The 20973-nt window shown below is 39.2% G+C and overlaps 1 protein-coding gene across 1 annotated transcript in view; it reads right to left on the bottom strand.

Moving 5' to 3' along the window:
- The window catches only part of LOC121313291 (39S ribosomal protein L13, mitochondrial), a 46002-nt gene that overhangs the window by 17922 nt on the left and 7107 nt on the right, over positions 1–20973 (bottom strand). The window contains exons 3-6 of the mRNA XM_041245674.1: positions 18269–18362; positions 17630–17690; positions 7998–8084; positions 7766–7887 (exon numbers count right to left, since the gene is read on the bottom strand). Of these exons, the coding sequence (XP_041101608.1) occupies positions 7766–7887; positions 7998–8084; positions 17630–17690; positions 18269–18362 (364 nt within the window). The remainder of the gene's footprint in view (positions 1–7765; positions 7888–7997; positions 8085–17629; positions 17691–18268; positions 18363–20973) is intronic.

The raw sequence follows: 20973 nt of genomic DNA on the forward strand, positions 1-20973 counted from the left end.
GAATCATAGAATACAAACAATAAAAGACACTATATAAGTCTGATATAGCCATTAGGCCACAAGTCAATGGAATGGTCACCAACACATTTGTCAAGTAGGGTTTATGTAACCTTGCAAATATAAAACCATTACCTCAAATGGGTTCTTTGATATGTGGTTGCAGCAACTTTATAAAAGGATTACTTTTGTCGTGCAATAGCAACATCAAATTTGACCAAGAGAATCACAGAATACAGCTCTGCACCCAGCAGGAAACCACTATCTAAAAGTATTAATGTTGGTATCATCTGGAAAGCAAAGTCACATAACAGATATGGCAGCCATCGTCAGTCAAAAGTATTTAGATTTTGATCGAGGAATATCGGTAACAGCAGAAAATAAGTTGGCATCTCAAATGGTTTGAGATACAATGCTCCCCCTTTACAGTGCTATGGTTATAAAAAAAACAAAAAAACAAAAAACATGCTATTTGTGTTACGCATTATAACAAGTATAAAAGTGCTATTATCATGGCATTACAGGGGGGAAATGGGAAACAGGAAATGTCGCCTTATAACTAATTCTGCGGTTAAAGGGGCACCTTATAAAGGGGTAACACTGCATTAGTTGTAGCAGAGGTGGTGGAAGTGGATTTGTACCGTAAAAAACACTGTGTGAGTCGATTTTCTATGCATTTTTGCAGGGCCCTTAAAAGGGGTGAGCGACTAACACACTAGTGCAACGTATGCACCGGCGTGTCTAATATTAAACTACTGTCCCAGTGCCACAATGGGATTACTACAGCCACAGTCTCACACTAACTTAACTGTCAACAACCCGATTCTTTTTTCAGGATCTAACACAAAACCGCTGTTCTAATTAAAAGTTTTAATTTGCTAATCTCAATACCCTTAGTCACTCTGAATGTTAAATGTAAGTGTTCAGACTCTTTCAGACTAAATGGTCACACCTATACTGCTTCTCTGTTAACACTCTATGAATTTCCTTATTCCCACCCTCCCGAGCCATTGATTTGTCAACAACCAGACAAACCCACTCCTGGGATCCGTAGCAAACACCTATTGGTTAGAAAGCCGAGGAAATTTGTTTTAATTGGGCCCTGTATAAAGGCAGAGGAAACCCAGTAGCGAGGGCTGCTGTGGTGAAGGCTGTGTACAGCCTTGAGGAGACCTGTCTGGCCAGAACAAACAAATGTTGCAAACCAGGGTTATTTTGAAACTAAACCCATTTACCTTTCTTTATTTATCAGTTTTCAGCATGCAGGGAAAATCTATTGTAAAAAAGCTATTTTAACACAAAAACTCTTTTCCTAAACTTGAAGTCTCAAAAAGGGGAGAACGACTTTAACACCAATGCGACCTATAAAACTTTTTTTACGGTAGGGGGGGGGGGGGGGGAGATGGTGCGGGGGCGGGCATGGGGGGGGGGGGGGGGGGGGGGGGGTAAGGGGGGGGGGGGGGGGGGGGGGGGGGGTTGTCTCTATGGGGGGGGGGGGGCGGGGGGGGGGGGGGGGGGGGATAAATTTTTTATAAATAAAAATAAATATATTTTAATAAAAAAAATGTTTCTGTGCTCCAGTTTAATCTGGGGTTATTTATCCTTTATGCCCAGGGACATAAATGTCACTCATGAGTTTTATCATCATACAGAAAAAAAACAAAAAAAACCCCAAAACACCAGGACTGAAGGGGATGGGTAACAAAATATGCACCACATTGCCCTACTTTAGTTTACAATAGAATGTATCTGGTGATGTTACTTAAAATGTTATTTAATGCTCATGGAGTATACTGGTATATCCTAACAGTTGTAGGCATGGACTCCCTCCCCCAACTGCTAGAAATACTGTAATATTATTATTATTATTTTTTTTTTTTTTTTTAATACCTGTCAGGACTTAAAGATAATAGCTTTACTTACTGTCATGTTACATCTTGTTTCTCTTACTTAAACATACCCACACACTAATCATTTTCCAAAAAACAGTTTTATCAAAATACTTTTAAGAAGGCTGCAGAAATACCATACATACAACAGTAAATACAGTCACAGACTAAAAGTATTATCACCCTAGGCTTATTATACCATAATTCAAGGTAACAGATTAAGGACAAGTGTTTAGTAAACTCTAACCACTCTAATAAAAACAAAAAGCAAAATACACAAGTTTAAGTAATTTAACAAACAAACTTATTTAATTTAAAGTATTCATTCATGTAAGTATTGGCACCCCAGGTTTAGTATTTTGTGTGTCAGCTTTTTGCTTTTATTATGGCTTTCAGATGTTTATGATGAATCTTAACCAGTATAATACATCTTGTTGGTAAAATCTGGGCCCATTCAGCTCATCCAGATTGGATACACAATGCTTGGCTTCAGCTTTTTTCAGATCAGTCCAAAACATTTCTTTTGGATTTAGATCTGATGACAGCAAATGCCATTCCTGAACTTTGATCTGGTTGACTTTGACATATGCTTCGAGTCATTGTCGTGTTCCAAGATATAACTGTCTGCCAATCGGCCTATGAGCAGATGGTATCATTATACTTTGTAGAATGTTTTGGTACAGGGCTGCATTCATTCAGTCTTTAATAACATTATACCGAAGCCTCTCCCACTACGTGTGAAGAATTGAACTATTTTCAAAACAAAATTATTAATATTAGGGATCAAATTCCTCTGGATGGTTATTAGTTTAATGTGCCCACTAGACTGATTGGCTCCGTTATGGAATTCTTTACATTAAAGGATTTGAATACGTTAGTGATGCAGATGAAAATCAATTACCTGTTCCTTAGATCCAATTCCAACTAGATTCTTCAAAGATGTATTCAGTTATTTGTGTAACGATGTTCTTTCTATAGTAAATATATCTATGTCCAGTGGCCTTCAAAACTGCTTTGGTTCTTTTTAGACCTTAGTACTGCATTTGAATCTAATAAAATCTGATGTGAGAAACCATTAGGTAATTATCATAACCCTCATTCCCTGAAATAGAAATATAACCATTACTTTGTGGGTATTTAAATACCCTGTGATGTGAATAGATATAACAAAGACTGCTCACCAGAGCCTGTGACACAGTCGTGCCCGCCCCCGAGGGCATAACTGGACTGCACACAATATTGTCATAATTTTTCCTTCAAGACTGCTGCAATCATGGACGCCGCGAACTTGAAGGTTAATGGTTACATTTCTATTTCAGGGAACCAGGGTTATGATAATAACCTAACGTTCCCTTTGAAGTATGAAATGTAACCATTTCCGAATGGGTCAGCATACCCAAGCCATCGTAAGGTCAAGATTGCTGCACTACAGAAATGCTACAAGGATAAGCCGTGGCTGCTTTGTGCATTACCACTCAGGACACCAGTAACGAGTAGCTAGGAAGAAACTCACCTCTACGCATGTGTTGTAAGGGTTGACTTAGAAGCCACCCTCAACACTCTAGTTCCAAAGCCAGGGTTTCGAGAATCCACAACATTCTGTGGTAGAATTTAGTAAAGGTAGTAGCCCACACCGCTGCATTGCAGATGTCCTTTACAGATGCTTCCTGGAATAAAGCCCACACAGTTGCTATGCCCCTGCTGGAATGGGCAGTGAGCTTCTCTAGAGGGGGCAAGTTGGCTCGCTTTTAGGCAGTCCTGACTATCTGCTACCCATTTGGACAGCCTCTGTTTACAGGGCTTGAACATGGGACTTCGCCCCAAAGCAGACAAAAATTTTTTGGACTGCCTCCAATGTTTCGTCCTGTCAACGTAACACGCTAGTGCCTGCACTATAGAGCTGACGCTGTCACACTGGAAAGGAGGTGGATGGAAAGTCTCCATTTCCACAGACTGGATGATATGAAATGCTGAGATAATGTTTGCCCAAAGGAAGGGTATGGGAACTGCTGCCATCAAGCCAAGAAGCCTCTGGAATGTCACTACTGAAAGCTTTTTGTTTAACTGAAAAAGCTTCAGACAAGCGGCTATTCTCTGCACTCTTTCATCCGACAGAGAAGACAGCATAGGCCTGGAGTCCACGTGCAATTTCAAATAGGAGGCTGTCTGTAAAGGTGCGAGCTGGCTCTTTGCAAGATTCACTGATAGGCCCAACCGATGAAGGTGGCCGATGATGAGTTCCATGTGGACCTCTGTGTGAGCTGAGGCCTGAGACTTCAGCAAACAGGTCTGGTAGGTTACCAGAACACTGTTGTAGTTACCCAGCCGTGCAGCGAACACACAAGCTGAGTAAGCCCATTCGAGAATGCCCTCTGAGACCCTGCACTGTTTATACGGGCAGGTAGCATCCTTAGTCAGGAACCGTATTTTCAGTGCTTGCAATAGCGGCACCTACTGGAGGAAATTCAGCCAAGCCGAGTTTCTCCGCATTATGCAGGGTGTACAAAGTCCCTATGGACCGGGAAACAGCAGGAACTGTAGCCAGGTGACCCCAGGATGAATGGACCTCAAAAAGAAAATCCAGGTGCACGGGATGGGGGTGGGGGTACTGCTCTGTCTGAGTCTAGGGGAACTCCGGATCGCCAATCTCCTCAGAGGCGGCGATAGACAGCAGATCCAGTCTGTGCTTATTACTCCCTGCTGCACCATGGAAACAGAGGATGTAGGCGGAGCAGTGCACTCACGCAGTAGTTCGGCCAACACATTGCCTTGCTGGGGGACCACCACCCAGAGCTTATCCATCTGCTCAGAGCCCACCGATCTATTAGACTGGTGGCTCTTTCTCCTCTTCAATCACCTTATTCAGAGTCCAAAAAGGACAACTTACAACTAAATCTATTCAGTGAATGGCAATTAAATTCAAAACAGAATGAACTGTGGAAGAAAAACTTGTGTAGCAAAAGGACCACCTCTGTAGTATTTTAGCTGTGGTATTAACTGTTGTATTCAGAATTTTGCATTCATGGAGGAAATGTGATTATACTACTTTATAAAATGTAAACGTGATGTTTAATGTTGAGGTCATCACGGACCAGTTAAGCTTTGGCTTTTTAAATTTGTTTTATTGGTCTTTGTGTGTTTAAATCTACATATACACTTGAAAGCTGGAGGTTACCTATCTGTAGGTTTAATCCAGCATACATCTTTAATCTACAATTCCTTTTTTTTTTCTTTTTTTTACATTAACTTGCCTGACAAATTAATAAAAGGACATATCTGTTTATCCAGATCTGAAACTTCAACAGAACACCTCATGGAAGATAATAATTAAACAAAATATGTGTTCTTTTGAATATTAAAAGGTGTATTTTATATTAAAGAAATGTGGCTGAGCTGGGGTTCAAGTTCCCATCAGTCATGATTGAGGAAAAAAACAAAGAGTAACACAATACTGTTTAACTTAAAACCCTCAGTAGCAAAATGTCAAAAGAAAACATATATTATAGTTATACATAATAGAACCACTAAACACTTAATTCAGAAGGGCTTTCTAACATTGGCATTGAAGTAAAATAGAATGTGAAATGCAGCACATCCTTAAAGGAAATTGCTTTTTAACAAATGCAAGAGAAAAGCTGCTTTCCATTTCCTTGGATATCAAAAATAAATTTAAAAAATCATTTATTCAAGCACTGGATACATATTTGTACACGTTAGAAATGGTCCAACCTGAAATCTAACATGCTGTATATTATCTGGGTTGTATTTGAACTTGTGGAGTACACACTTAAAGAGCTGTTATTGTAAAAAAATAATAATTCTTACCATTGACCTTTGAGATTCTGGCTTGACAATCACACTTAGAAATGATATTTAAAATCAGCATTTGGAACCGCCAATCACCCACATGAACCAAACTCCCATCTACTTCCACAGTATTACTTGCCAACTATTCCAATAATTTGTACCGCAGAAATATGAAAGCACATAATATAAAACAGTGTGTAGTTCAATTATATACAAGAATGTCTTGGTAGAAAAAACTGTTCACTGTCACCGCCTTCACAGAAAATGAAAACCGTGCTGTTAAGCCTCATCTTAACAAAAGATTTCATGTTAAACCACAGGGAAAGCCACATTTAAAAAAACAACAAATAAAATGATTCCATATGCACATCTTAAATGCCAAATACAGTTTTCAAAATTGTGTCAGATGTTTGCCACGTTATTTAAAAAATCATGTGGCGAATAAAGGCAATCTTTTTATTTTCTTTTGTACTACCTGGTTGGAAGTAGATATGACAATACTTTGCTCATGCAGGTAGTAACAATTTATATAAAGTTAACAAATCTGCCAGATGACTTTTGTGATGTACTACTCACACACAACATGACTGTGCAGCTTTACAGGAAACATTCTTTTTAAGCCCTTCTCATTAAAAGTGACATTTGACCTGGCGGTGTTCAATAAAAAGCAGTAACCTGTTCTTAAAAGTCACAGGACCAACAAACCACCCACAATTAAATATCCCCTGTCAAGTCTACAAAGACAACGACAAAACAAACTTTTAAACAAACAGCTGTTGTTACAGTGGTAGGTATACTAAGATGTACACAGCCCCATATGGTTTATAAAAATAGTTTTAACATATTTAAATTTGTGTTGCTTAAATAGCCATTTCAGGTGTACTGTTTCCTGTAAAATGTATTCCGCTGTTATCACTCATAGGCTATTTACATTTGACCTGACCTGTACACATTATTCCCTGTTGTTTTCTCTAAGGAGGCCACCTGGTTTGAATACAGGGTCTCATTTCTATATTGTGAGATTGTAAGTTCAAATACGACAGATCTTTCGACCAGTTATCACCTGCTATCTCAATCAGTTTTCAACTGTTTCTACATTAACCTCCAAGTACTTCTGAAGGTTACAAATATTTGTTATATCATGATTCATACATTTCTCACAATTAATCGGAATTACACTGAAGTATTTCACGAAACAAATTGAATGCTTACAAGCTACATTCTTGGCTTTCTGCTTCTCATCCAAAAAAATAAATAAAAAATCCCCTCGATTAATTACGCTCATTATTCAAAAAAGCGAATGTTTGTATTCTAACCTAGTGTTCTCTTTAAAATCGGAATGCAAATTGTACAATTGAAACAGGATGTTAAATGGTTACAGTAGTAGTGCTAGCTTCGAGCGCTAACACATTAACAAACAAGAGACAGCCTGACTCAATTCAGTTTAAGGACAAAATAGATCCTGGCAACAAAAGCTCTGTGCTGTGACGAGAATTGCAATTGGAATTGGCAGTCACCTCTGAAACCCCTCAGGTCTCATACATGCTCAGTGCATTATGGAAACCAGCCAGTTTTACCTTCCTGCTTCAGTATAACAAATGTAGCTAAGCTTCATGCAATGCAGAATAAGCCAAAAAATAATATTAAAAAAAAAAGCAAAATCTGCCCCTGCTCCAACTGCACAAGGCATGTTGTAACATCCTAAAGTCCAGACTCACTGTGTGACCCTGAGCAAGTCACTTAACCTTCTCGTGCTCCATCCTACGGATGAGATGTTAAATCAATGTCCTATTGTAAGTGACTGCATATAATGCACAGCACCTCTGTAAAAGTGTTTTGTGATGGTGGTCCACTATGAAAGGCACTATTAAAAATAAAGACATTATTATACATTTATAACTATAAATCATCGCAACTCACTGAAGCAGAAGAGTAAACAGAGAACCAAAACTACAGTACTGAACCTGATCAGTAAGCATATAGTTTTACTGCAGTGAATCTACTGCAAAGTTAAAATAACTCCATTACAGTGATAAATCCCACTGTAAACTGGAAAGTCATCCAACACTTACGGAGTCCACAGACTGGGGAAGGCTTCAATCTCCTGCTGAGTGTATTCATTCAGTCTTCTGGGTACCTTCCTGGGCTGAGGAAGTTCTTCTGTTAAGTTGTTAAGAATTTCTTCAGGTATGACCTAACAATAAAAAATACATATCTAATATATTAATACCCACAATGAATAGAAAGTAATGCAAACAAAAGTGCAATGAGAGAAAAAAAGAGAAATGTGAGGAGCAGACTTACATCATCTGGGAAGAGATGTAACCTTTGCATCATGGTTCTTCTGCTTAGATTGCGAGGGAGCATGCCATAGACTGCAAGCTTGATAATCTAACAAAAAAACAAAATGCACAGGATGGCTCAGTCTTCAAATCTGAAGAACATTTTCATTCCATGTGACACTTCAATCAATGTTTGAAGAAACTTACCTGTACATGCCAGAAATAAATCCTAATCGTATCCTGCTTTCACCGTGTATACGCCTCGACATTGACATACGATATTACTAATATGTGGGAATTATTGTTTTGATAGTTCTAAAGCTGTAATCATTTCAGGGAAAATAGCTATATACCAAGTATCAAGGGAAATACCAGTATGTGTACTTATTTTCAAGAGATTACTGCTCTGTAGAATATTAATACAATGATAGCTCTGCCATAAAAAAAAAAAAAAAACTATATCATCAGTCATGTTTTGTTGTCTAGAGGAAACACAGTTTTTTTGGCATCATCATAGTTTTTTATAAAAGGATAAAGTATGTGTATTTTGCCCCCTGCTCTTAGACAGCCTTCATCACTGAATTACCTCCCTTTTACGACTCTGTACATCTAGCAATTTCACTTTCTTTAAATTTGAAGTTAATCATTATTCACCTGCTGTTACTTAAATTCTGAAGGTTGTTAATAAAAGACAGTGAAATATTTGTGGATTTCATAGCAATTCCTCAAATGTGTTAAGTCTGTGTTAAGGCCAACTGTCTATGAGTTCAGTGGCTGCTCTTCAATTCTAATTGCCAGCTATAGACATCCCTCATGCAGATCAATGGGCGGCGCTGGTTCTTATTCTGTTAAGAACAGCCCAGGTGACATAAATCAATGGCACGCAACTAAAACTAAACAGCAGCTCTTAAGAACGCACCTCAATACAGACTTTTAAAAATAAAAAAAATAAAAAAATAAATAAATACAAACACAGTGCCAGAGCAACTGCAATCAGAACCACTGAGAATAGCAACTCAGGCTCTTATATACAGTGGTTCTCAAAAGTATTCACCCCCCTTGGGCTTTTCCACATTCTGTTGTGTTACAACATGGAATCAAAATGGATTTAATTAGGAGTTTTTGCCACTGATCAACACAAAAAAAAAGTCCATAATGTCAAAGTGAAAAATAAAATCTACAAATTGTAATTAATTTAGAACAAATACAAAACAGAAAATAATTGATTGCATAAGTATTCACCCCCTAGAGGCAATATTTGGTAGGAGCACCTTTGGCAGCAATTACCGCCATGAGTCTATTTGGATAAGTCTCTACCAGCTTTGCACATCTGGACACTACAATTCTTGCCCATTCTTCTTTGCAAAATTGCTCAAGCTCCATCAAGTTGGATGGAGACCTTTGGTGAACAACAATTTTCAACACTTTCCACATATTCTCAATTGGACTGAGGTCCGGGCTTTGACTGGGCCATTCCAGGACATTGACCTTTTTGTTTTTAAGACACTCCAGTGTGGCTTTGGCTGTATGTTTGGGCTCATTGTCCTGCCGGAAGATGAATCTTTTCCCGTTCCAGGTCTTTTGCAGACTTCAGCAGGTTTTCCTCCAGGATTTCTCTGTACTTTGCTGCATCAATTTTGCCCTCTATCTTCACAAGCTTTCCAGGCCCTGATGCAGAGAAGCATCCCCATAGCATGATGCTGCCACTACCATGCTTCACGGTATGGATGGTGTTCTCAGGATGATGTGCGGTGTTAGACTTGCGCCCAACATAGCGGTTAGCGTTGAGGCCAAAAAGGTACAGACCACTTCAGAAACACAGCGCTTAGCATTGAGGCCAAAAAGCTCTATGTTGGTCTCATCAGACCATAGAATCTTCTTCCACTTGGTCTCAGAGTCTCCCACATGCCTTCTGGCAAACTCTAGCTGAGATTTGATGCGAGTTTTTTTTCAACAATGGCTTTCTTTTTGCCACTCTCCCATAAAAGGCCAGTTTTGTGAAGCACCCGGGCTATTGTTGCCATATACATAGTGTCTCCCAGCTCGGCAATGGAATACTGTAACTCCTTTAGAGTTGCCATAGGCCTCTTGGTGGCCTGCCTGACTAGTGCCCTTCTCGCCCAGATACTCAGTTTTTGAGGACAGTCTGTACTAGACAGATTCACAGTTGTACCATATTCTCTCCATTTCTTAATAATGGACTTTACTGTGCTCCGGGGGATATTCAATGCCTTTGGAATGTTCTTATATCCTACCCCTGATTGTTGCTTTTGAAGAACCTTATTCCGGATTTGCTTTGAATGTTCCTTCGTCTTCATGATGTAGTTTTTGTTAGGAAATGTACTAACCAACTGTGGGACCTCCTAGAGACAGGTGTATTTAACCTGAAATCATGTGAAACACCTTAATTGCACACAGGTGGACTCCATTCAACTAATTATGTGACTTCTAAAGAAAATTGGTTACACCAGAGCTTATTTAGTGTGTCATGGCAAAGGGGGTGAATACTTATGCAATCAATTATGTTCTGTTTTACATTTGTAATTAATTTAGAACAATTTGTAGATTATTTTTCACTTTGACATTATGGACTTTTTTTGTGTTGATCAGTGGCAAAAACTCCTAATTAAATCCATTTAAATTCCATGTTGTAACACAACAAAATGAGGAAAAGTCCAAGGGGGGTGAATACTTTTGAGAGCCACTGTAAGTGTCATTCAATACTTTTCTGGGGTTTACAGGCTGGTAAATGATTAATGTAGTTCAGGTGATACTAAATTTGTTATATTTTTTTTCTCCAAAATGTGTGTCTAAATGTAAAGTGTTAATGTTGATCTTAACACTGACTTATGAGTGGTAAAAACTATCTAGTTCTTTGAATGGAGATTAGATATGTATTCAAATATATAGGTCTACAAATACTGTTTAAAGAGCCTTTCTGAGCCAGGAATACTTTATATAATTTATTAAAAGGTACAGACCACTTCAGATCACATAGCCACTGTACACTTCAATGTGCTCTGTTCCCAAATGTAATAATTTAACACCCATGTCCATAAATAACTTCTATCTGAAGTAGGATGTCTTGCATTTTTATTTATTTTTTTTATTATAAGAGTAATCTAATCAAAACTAAACCGAGTTTAAAACATGTATTTAAAAGGCAGGCACTTTAAAAGGCTCCCATCTCATCTAACTCATCTTTTACAACCCCTGGATAAAGCTGTGTGGAGGAAAAAAGTGGAGGAAGAAGGTACAATGTCATGCAAGTGTCAGTCGTGACAAGATCAAAAACAAAGACTTTCCATCCAAGCTGAAGGATGTGCGTGATGTGGCTTTAAAGTCACAAAATTTGACAAGTGGTTTTGCTAGTACTGGGATATTTCCTCTCAATCCAAACAAAGTAGATAGATGCATATCAGCAGACTGTATGCTTTTCGCTGAAGCACCAAAACTCACATCCTGCTCAGCTAATTTATAACTCTCACCTACCCTGGCTCCCTCAACACCATCTCCTTCCAGCTCCTTCATATCACCACAGCCAACTATGGTCCCCATAGCACTTGGAGGAGTAGATTATTCCAAAAACCAGACCATTCTAAATGTTGAATCTATAGCTAGGTCAAACACACTTCTTATAATAAACATTTAAGTGACCCTTCCTCCAGATAACACCCCTACACCTTGATCTTTGCAATCAACTTCCACTTTCCCATCAAGCTCTACTGATTTAACCAGTACTCCAGCCATCAGACATTTATTTTTAAAGCAAATGTTTCCTGAAAACAAAGAAAATAGGCACACATAAACAGCGGGTGACATGTATAAAGTATGAAGAGTCGTTAACACCTGAACAGGCTGTGGCACGACAATGAAAATGAAAAGAAAAAGAATGATCCAATAAACAAGCAGAAACAAACACTACAGAAATCCTGGGAAACAAAACATGGAGACAACAACATAATCCAATGAAAAGTGCTCTTAAATATTAGAAGCAAGCAAGCCAATCAGAAACAGTAGACCAAAGTGAGGACACAGATAATGATGGTAAAGCAGATGCATCCGACAACTGTAAGTCATCCCTGACCACAGACAACACCACCTACTATGCAGTGTCTTTCACCAAACCTCCTGCTTATTATATGGGAGACTTCTAAATTACTGCACTCCACCTGAACAGGCAACCTGGCAACATATATGCTCTGCCTTCAAAGGACAAAATAGAAAACATTGAAATAACACTAATCTTTTGCAAGACAGAATTTGGAGGGTGCTGGACCATTCCATTTACAAAATCATAACAAAACAGAAGTAATGCATAGAAAAAAGAAAAATGTTTAAAAAAAAAGAACATGAATCATCACAACTGTGCTTAAATGCAGTTAACGTGTGACATGTTAGTAACAAGTAAGGCTTTAAAGTTCTGATTTTGCAGGGTAGTAAGTGGTATTTATAATGTCATTCAGCTGGATAAAGTCTTTAATACTGTAATGTCCAAGTATTTCTGTAAAAGTGTATCTTTAAAGCCCACCAAATCTAGACTGAACCTTTTATATATCTCCACGCACTACTCGCCTCCTGACAAGTACACAATGTTATGATCTTCACATGAAGCTCTTCTGATTTGTCAAAAGGGTATTTTTCATTAATTATATATATATAAACAGCAATACAACACTTGATAAATTAGGAAGCCTACAATGTGTGCTGCCTTGTTTTAACCTCTCTTGGAAAATACTAGAAGGATAGAAACAAATAAGGGAACAGTGCCCCTGTGTGCTGCACAGCGAAATTACAGGACAAGACATCTCTAACATTAGGTACATAGAGACATACAGCCGATTATCAGGATTATTCTTTTCAGGCTGCTTCTTTTGTACAGTAGGTTGTTAAAATGTAGTATTAGTAAGGCAATCTGTTAAATGCAGAAGTTTACTGATGAAGGTATTAGGTGAAATGTTTTCTTGACTTGGATTCTTGTTTTACATCATAATGGATGCACCAGTGTTTGAAGCAAAATAGCTGTAGTAACGCTGAGCTACTTCAGTGCACAAAAAGCATGAATGATGGTGTGAGATACTATTGTAAACCAGTTGTTTATTTGAGAATGGGTTAATAATTACGTATCAAAAAGTCTTAAAAGTAGTCTATACCAAGCTATCTTATGATAAAAAAAAATAATACGATGACAAGCAGCAAGGCAGATGACATTGGGTTATTATCATAACTCTGGTTCCCTGAAATAGAAATCTAACCATTACCAAATGGGTATTAACCTCTTTAAGACCTGAAACCTGAATAAGATATAACAAAGCTGCTCAGCTGAGCCTGTGATGAAGTCATGCCTGTCCCCCCGAGGGTATAAAAGACTGTGTACGCACAGATCTCAGCATAATTTTTCCTTCATGCCTACTGCAATTATGGACGCAGCGACCGTGTACGTTAATGGCTACATTTCTATTTCAAGGAACCACGGTTATGATAATAACCAAATGTTCCCTTTCAAGTATGAAATGTAACCATTACCGAATGGGTCAGTATACCCAAGCCGTCGAAAGGGCAAGATTGCTGCACGTCTGAAATGCTACAAGGTTAAGCCGAGGCTGCCTTGTGCGTTACCATTGAGGACACCAGTAACAAATAGCTAGGGCTAAAAAATTGTGTGGAATGGGCAGTGAGCTTCTCTCAAGTTGGCTCGCTCCTAGGTAGTCCTGACTGTATCTGCTATCTATTTGGACAGCCTCTGTTTAGACAAGACATGAACATGGGACTTCGCCACACAGCAGACAAAAAATTGTTCGGACTGCCTCCAACGTTTCCTCCTGTCAGCGTAATACTGGCAAAAAAGCAGGACTGGTATGGAGCATAACCTTAAGCACGCTTTCCCAATTGAGCTTTGTGGAGGTGATTGCAAACAAGAAATATGCTTTAAGCAATAAAAATGTCATCTCAGCTGAATGCATGGGCTCAAATGGAGGCTTCATGGGTGCCTTAAGCACCATGTTAAGCCTCAGTGAAAAACAATATCCTTCATAGGCGGTCGAAGCAGCCAAAATGCTTTCAAAAACTGCCAAGCCAGGAAGTGAACTCATGGAGACACCGAGTTAATTTTGACATGGCAAGCTGAAATAGCTGTCAGATAGACATTTAATGTAGAGGGGAATTTCCCCTCGTCAAACATGTCCTACAAAAATTGCAGTTTAACTGCCATGGGACAGGTCTTGGGGTCGAGGCAGGCACTACGCCTGATAGACACCCCACTTCTACTCGTACTGGGAATGGAAGGACGCTGCTTTTGCACACTGCAAGGTGTCAATAACCCTATTGGACAGACCCAGACGTTTAGGGGCCAGACCCAGATTTGCTGGCTCGATGGGTCAGGATGCCATAAGGTCCCCCACGCCTGACTGAGCAGGTTGCGGCACTTGGGCATGGCTGGCCACTCAGGAGTTGTATCAAGGTGTCTTGGGCCAATATAAATGGCTACTAAGAACACCTTGGCCCGGTCTTGATTTTCTCCAGACACAGCAGGAGCATGGCGAGTGGTGGGAAGGCATATAACAGTTGCCCTGGCCACTAGTGTGACATGGCATCTATCAGCAGCAGGTCGCCAACTCCTGTTATGGAGAACCCAATTGGACAGCGGGTCGATTCCTGGGAGGCATAGACATCGATCTCTGCTCTCCCAAATATCTCCCAAATGAGGCTCACCACCTAAGGGTGAAGCCTCCACTGAGGTGCTGGGAACTCCCCTTGAGAGGAGGTCCGCCACCAAATTTGTCACACCGGGCAGGTGTATTGACTGCGGTTATCGTTAGGGATGGGCAAGAGTACTTGCCAAGGATGTTAGTATTCGTTAGCATATGGAGTAATTATTTTTTTTTTTTTTTTTTAGATTTACATAATATGCTGGATTAAGCTTCGTAAAATAAAACATAAAAAACGTGATGTCAATGTGGTATTGTGAAATACAAAGATAGACCATGAAATTTGAAATGCTTACATTAACAATGCATTTTTAATGCAATTTTTTTGCAACGGCGTGTTATTCAGAGTTGGGGGAGGGACTGTGTGTGGGATTGTGGAGCCAGCACTCCGCCTGAGCATCCGAGAGAGACTGGCCAAACTGCAAGTCAGGATTCCTGAACCGAACACCACTAGAGCTGATGCCCAGACAGAAGCGACAAGCTATAATGACACACCCACAGCAAGCTCTCACATTACAAGCGCGGCTGCCTTAACACACTGGGTGCGTTCACAGAGATCATTCTGCGCATATTCTGTGCAGAATCTGACCAATTTAGCCAATGATCTTCTAAGAATGATCTCCGTGAACGTGCCCCCTCTTTGGGGAGGATTATTGCATTGCTGACTCCGATGCCGACTGGAAAGAGATTGAGCAATATTTCACTGAACCATGCATCCCACCCGATCAAAACACATTGCAATGGTGGTAAATCAACGAAAAAATGTATACCTAACTCAGTCTCCTGGCTGAGCAGTAAGTATTTATTTCGCTCAGATTTCAGTTATTGAAGTAACTTATTTATGTTAACTTTTGACGGTTTCAGTAAAAACGGTTTAATTGTGCAATAGGCTAAATGTAGTCTAGTTACTTAGAAGGACACAAAGTGATCCTCTGTTCTCATGTTTAATAAATTATTTTCAAATTGCACTTGTTTTCATTGTTGACTCATGTATGAAATGGCAAACCTTAGCCATCACAATCTGTCATGGTTAATAAGACATACATCATGGCATTAGGATAATTTACATAAATGTGCACGCATTAAATATTCTCAAGAGTACTCGATAATAACATCATGAGAGTACTCGAATAGTGAAATAATTCCATATGCCCATCCCTAGTTCTCGCGCACCTTACAGGCCAGGTGATGGAGACTGGGAGACTTGAGGCCACCCTGGTGGCTTATATAGGTCACCACTGTTGCGTTGTCCGTACAGACAAGCACGATGGTACGGGTTGGCTTGGTGCCTGTAGCACCGGGTCGGTATGGTACAGTTTATAATGGCACCACACGGGTGTGGTAACCTCGGCCCCGGTTTGGTATGGTACTGGGTTGGGAACGGAGTGGATCAATGAACTGGGTACAGGTACGGTACGGGTCCACTCGGTTCACAGTTACCATGGGTAGCAATGTACAGGGATGCCAACCTGTGCAAGCTACTGGCAAAACCACTCAGTCAGGATCCAGCCCTGCTTGTTACAAAGACTAACAGCCCTCGTAATGGTGATGCACAGCTGTCACCAAAACGGCATCAAGATGCTGAGGCAGAGATTGCCAGAGCAGCTCTTGGTCCTGCGCAGTGCTACTGAGCCCAGCAGCCGCTCTCACTACACGTGTGTCGCAGCACGTAATGCAGACAAGCCTGTGCACAGTCTCTGTGAAACAGAAAAATATAATGAGAAAAAAAAAATATTTCTCTCACACAATAATACAAGTACTTAAATTATACAAACTGTCTTGAAATATTGGCTGAAGCCAAAATGAGAATAAAATAACTCCAGCGGGAACTATTGTAGCCAGGGAGGAGAGGACAAAGTCACTAGCTTACGTTGCTTGATCCCTGAGAAGGGGTGACTCAAGCCGCTGGCTTCACGAGGGGCACAAGGCCGTAGCGGGATGTAATAAACAACGGGCTGTAGTGCACAAATATGTGCAATTTGTAATATCACATATAATTTGTGTAAAACACAAATGTGAAAATTTCTTAGCAAATGCCCTTACCCAGGGCGACTTACAGTTGTATACAAAAAATACATATTAATAATTACAGTACAATTAAGAGCAAGATACAAAATAAAATGATTTTAGTCCTAATAATACAAAATACAAATACAGTACGATTTCATCATAACCCTGGTTCCTTGAAACAGAAATGTAGCCATTAACCTACAAGGTTTCTGCGTCCATGATTGTGGCAGGCTTGAAGGAAACATGACCCTGAGATATGTGTGTATGCAGTCCTTTATACCCTCTGAGGTTTGGCTGAGCAGCTTCGATATATCTTATTCGGGTTTAGGGTCTTAAAGAGGTTAATACCCATCCAGTAATGGATACATTTCATACTTGAAAGGAAACCACTGAATGAAAGCCTGCAATCCAGCACACTCTGATTCTTGGCTTTTCCAATATATAAATTTAATATATAAATTACATATCTATATCTACATGCTTTTCTTCTGTGAAAAAAGCTGTATTGTTTAAAAGTTAAATTACACAGAACAAAGTTATATTAGATTTCAAAGAAAGGCTTGGCTTAACTTCAGTGCCTTGGTATCTATTATTATTTTAGTCAGAAGACCCGTTGTTATTTTGTTTTATGAGATTATACATTTAATTTATATGGGCAGCAATAAAAAAAAATTGTAATGGATGATTAGACTTGGGTTAAATAAGTGTTGATGCACCCTTTACTCCCAACTTATTTCACTGCAGCAGTCCTTGTTATACTGGCTGTGTGGATTTGACCTGAAGCTCAAAACCAGAGGGAACTTGGGGCTAGAGCAGAATCGTAGCCAAATGTAAAGCTAGAAAAACTAAATCCAAGCCATACTTAACTTAAATCTACCCACTACTACTGTAAATCTCTATTTTCCCATATTAACTTAATAAAAAACACCATACGTACTGCTGTGGGGTCCTTCTGGTGAAGCTGTGCAGCTGTCACTTGTTTAAATCCACCTGGATAACTACAAATAAAACACACATAACAGCCAATATGAGATGATAATCCTACATAATTATGTTAAAATTGTTCCTGGCACTTAACCTCTTGGTGGACATGTCCATCCTTGTCATGCGGCTTAGTCACCTACTGTAATGGATGAATTTTTACCACACTAGAGAATTACCCTTTACTGCACAAAGAATCTGTAGTTATACTGGGAGCACCCCAAAATAGTTGCTTGTTGAAATCCAGGGAGATTCGCAGGTGCTGTAAAATGCTGTAATATTCCACCTGTGGCTGATCCTGGCAGTGTATAGGATCAAAACAACCCAGAAGCTTTATTAAAAAATAATAATAAAAGTCAGACAGAGAATAAGGCAAAAACGTTGTTAATGTGTGGATTTTATAGTCTGAATAATAGTTATTAAGCTTAGCTTCTCATTTCTCCCCTCTTAAATAATAAAATGAAGTTCTTTTATTGCTTTCTCTCAAGCAGTGGCTGGCACATGCATCCAGCATTACTGTCAAGTCAAAAGACAGGAAAGAAGTGAAGCAAGTTGCTCAAGGTCCGTGTCTGAATAAGAAAAATGCAATGCCTACCCAGTGTGGGAAGAGTATACTTTCTGTTCCCATTTATTCCCTGAGAATGCAATGTGTCTTGTGTTCATCACCACCACGTGGTCTCCACAGTCACCTACAGAGGAAAAAAGAAAAACAGATAATGCATGATTTGCCTTCTGATCTATGGATTCTTACAAGTGACAAAGGGTTAAGATGCTCACATCAAACAGTACCTCATTAAAACACCAGTTTTAAAGTGAAATGTATGTCTCTTTTTAGCTCTACCAATATAATCACTAGTCTCCTTTGTTTGCTTATATTTTATCCTTTAAATTGGGAACATGCAGATATTCCAAACAAAACTAAAAAAAAAATATCCATGGTTTGTTTATCTGAAGAAAAAAAAAAAAAACTGGTTCATAATCCTTAGGATTATGGCAACACCGAGAGTCAAGCAAATATTTTTGAGGGAGCAAAAGAAGGATGAACATAAATGTAAAGTTGGGCATCATTATTTTTTCTACTATTACAGCCATTTTATTATTAATGCTTTATAGTATGTGAATATCTTCAGGGTTTTGAGATGATTTATTTATTTCTTCACACAGAAAGACAAATTCTAAAATACAGCACAGTAGGTTTCCATTCTCTTGTATTGATGAAGAGACTGGCAATTATGTCAAATTTATGTAATGTGGACTAATGTCGCTTATTTTGCCCTGAAAGGAAAGGCATGAAAGGGCTACTGTTCCTAGCCCCATTAAAATATTGTATTATAAGTAGGGCTTCTGTTTTTCAGGTTTCATTAATTGTATTTTTTTGTGCTTATTTTTAGCTACTTTCATGTTTTACGTGAATCGTTTTTTTTCAGTGCTTTCATTTTTGATATACTGTATGAAATTAGTGTTTTCGGTTAATTTCCAAAATGCTTGAGCGTTTTGTTTTTTTTTCTCTGTTGTACAGTATTAACTCAACAGTACTTGCCCACTCAAATTGTACCTTCTTTCCAATGCTGTCTTCCACAACGAAATACCTATGGTCACGGGCACATTCTTCTGGGGGTTTTGTTTGTAGACACTTTTGTACATTTCGCCACAATTCTGTTTCTTAACTGTAATACATATTTAAATCCCACTAACAAGCCTCCAACCTGATAATCTTGTTTTAAATCTTGCAAGCGGAGTCTCCAATATAAATGTAGGAATGTACTGTCACTCAGTAGTTGGGGCAGGTTTAAAGTATTCAGAACAAATCGATGATAGATGCAAGTCAGAAAGGTGGGACAGTAACCATTTCCACAGTTTTTCCTGTGTTTTCCGGTGTCTATTGGCTATCCACCGCTTAAATTTTTTTGTATCAGGGGTGTTTTATCAGGTAAAACTGAAAATCAGAAGCCGTAATTATAAGTATGTGTTGTTGCATTGTATGGTACTTTATGATGACATAATATAACATAATTAGAGGGCAAGGGTTAAGATACTGTGTAAATTGTCTTAAACCTTAAATGATTTGATGCTATGAGGAAAGATTAATTGCTGACAGACAAATACACCTTGCAGTGTGGACATTGTATTCTGGGAGATGTAGTTGTTCGTGGAAGTTTTAGAGGAGGCAGACAAGCTGTGCATCAAAATTAATGAGAGTAAATTTAAATTTAGTGGGTATTTCAGACTTTGTAAAAATGGTAGGTACGCAGCTTATCTGGACCGCTGCAGCCTGCATTTAATTAACTCACCTTTGGTCACATACTGTACTCATATGGAACAGTACTGTAGTTTAAAACTGAAAGTCTTGCTTGAAATGACTTTCAAACATTTTGTGGTTATTCTGTATACTGTGAGATTTGGAACATAACAACTTATCTAATAGTACGGTGGGCAAACCAAGGGTCTGACAGTTCTGCTGTGTTGCTCATGAGCTTTGTAGTTTTCAATTTGTCATGTAATTAAATACTAATCAGTGAAGCACCATCTATCTGCATTTTTTTTTTTTTTTTTTTTTTTTTTTTTTTTTTTTAAGTATAAACACTCATAAGGACTCCCGAGTGGCGCATCCAGAAAAGGCGCTCCACGTGGATGTGCCCTATACCCTGGGGACTGCAGGTTCGAGTCCAGGCTATGTGACAGCCGACCGTGACCGGGAGTTCCTAGGGGGCCGCGCACAATTGGCCGAGCGCTGCCCGGGTAAGGAGGGCTTAGGTCGTCAGGGGAATTCACGGCTCACCACACATCAGCGACCCCTGTGGCCGATAGGGTGTCTGTGGTTCAGCAGTGGAGCCTCCAGATCTCTGTTGTCCTCCGGCACTAGAGGTCTGGTGGCCTTGCTGTGGATCCGCAGTTCGAAAAATGTCGGATTGGCAGGAGCACGTTTCGGAGGACGCGTCCTCCAGCCTCCTTTCCCCGAGTCGGCGGGGAGATTGCGAGCGGTGAGCCGAGGATACAGATAATAATTGGGCACACTAAACTGGGGAGAAAACCGGGGTTAAAAAAAAAAAAATTGGAAACGACTAAATTTTAAAAATAAATAAAATAAAGTATAAAACACTCATACTTTGACAGTTTTTGTTTTATCACCTTGTAAAAAGCGTCATTTTAGAAAATATCATCGGAAGCATTTTGAAACTGGTAAGAATGTAATAAAAACAGATTTAGAATCAAAAATACACATTTAAGTATAGTACAGCAATTGAAGACATACAATATGGCATGTATTTTTTCTTTTTACTTGTAGTATCTTCTATATTG

Source organism: Polyodon spathula, chromosome 3 (genome assembly GCF_017654505.1).
Source record: "Polyodon spathula isolate WHYD16114869_AA chromosome 3, ASM1765450v1, whole genome shotgun sequence".
NCBI lineage: Eukaryota > Metazoa > Chordata > Actinopteri > Acipenseriformes > Polyodontidae > Polyodon > Polyodon spathula.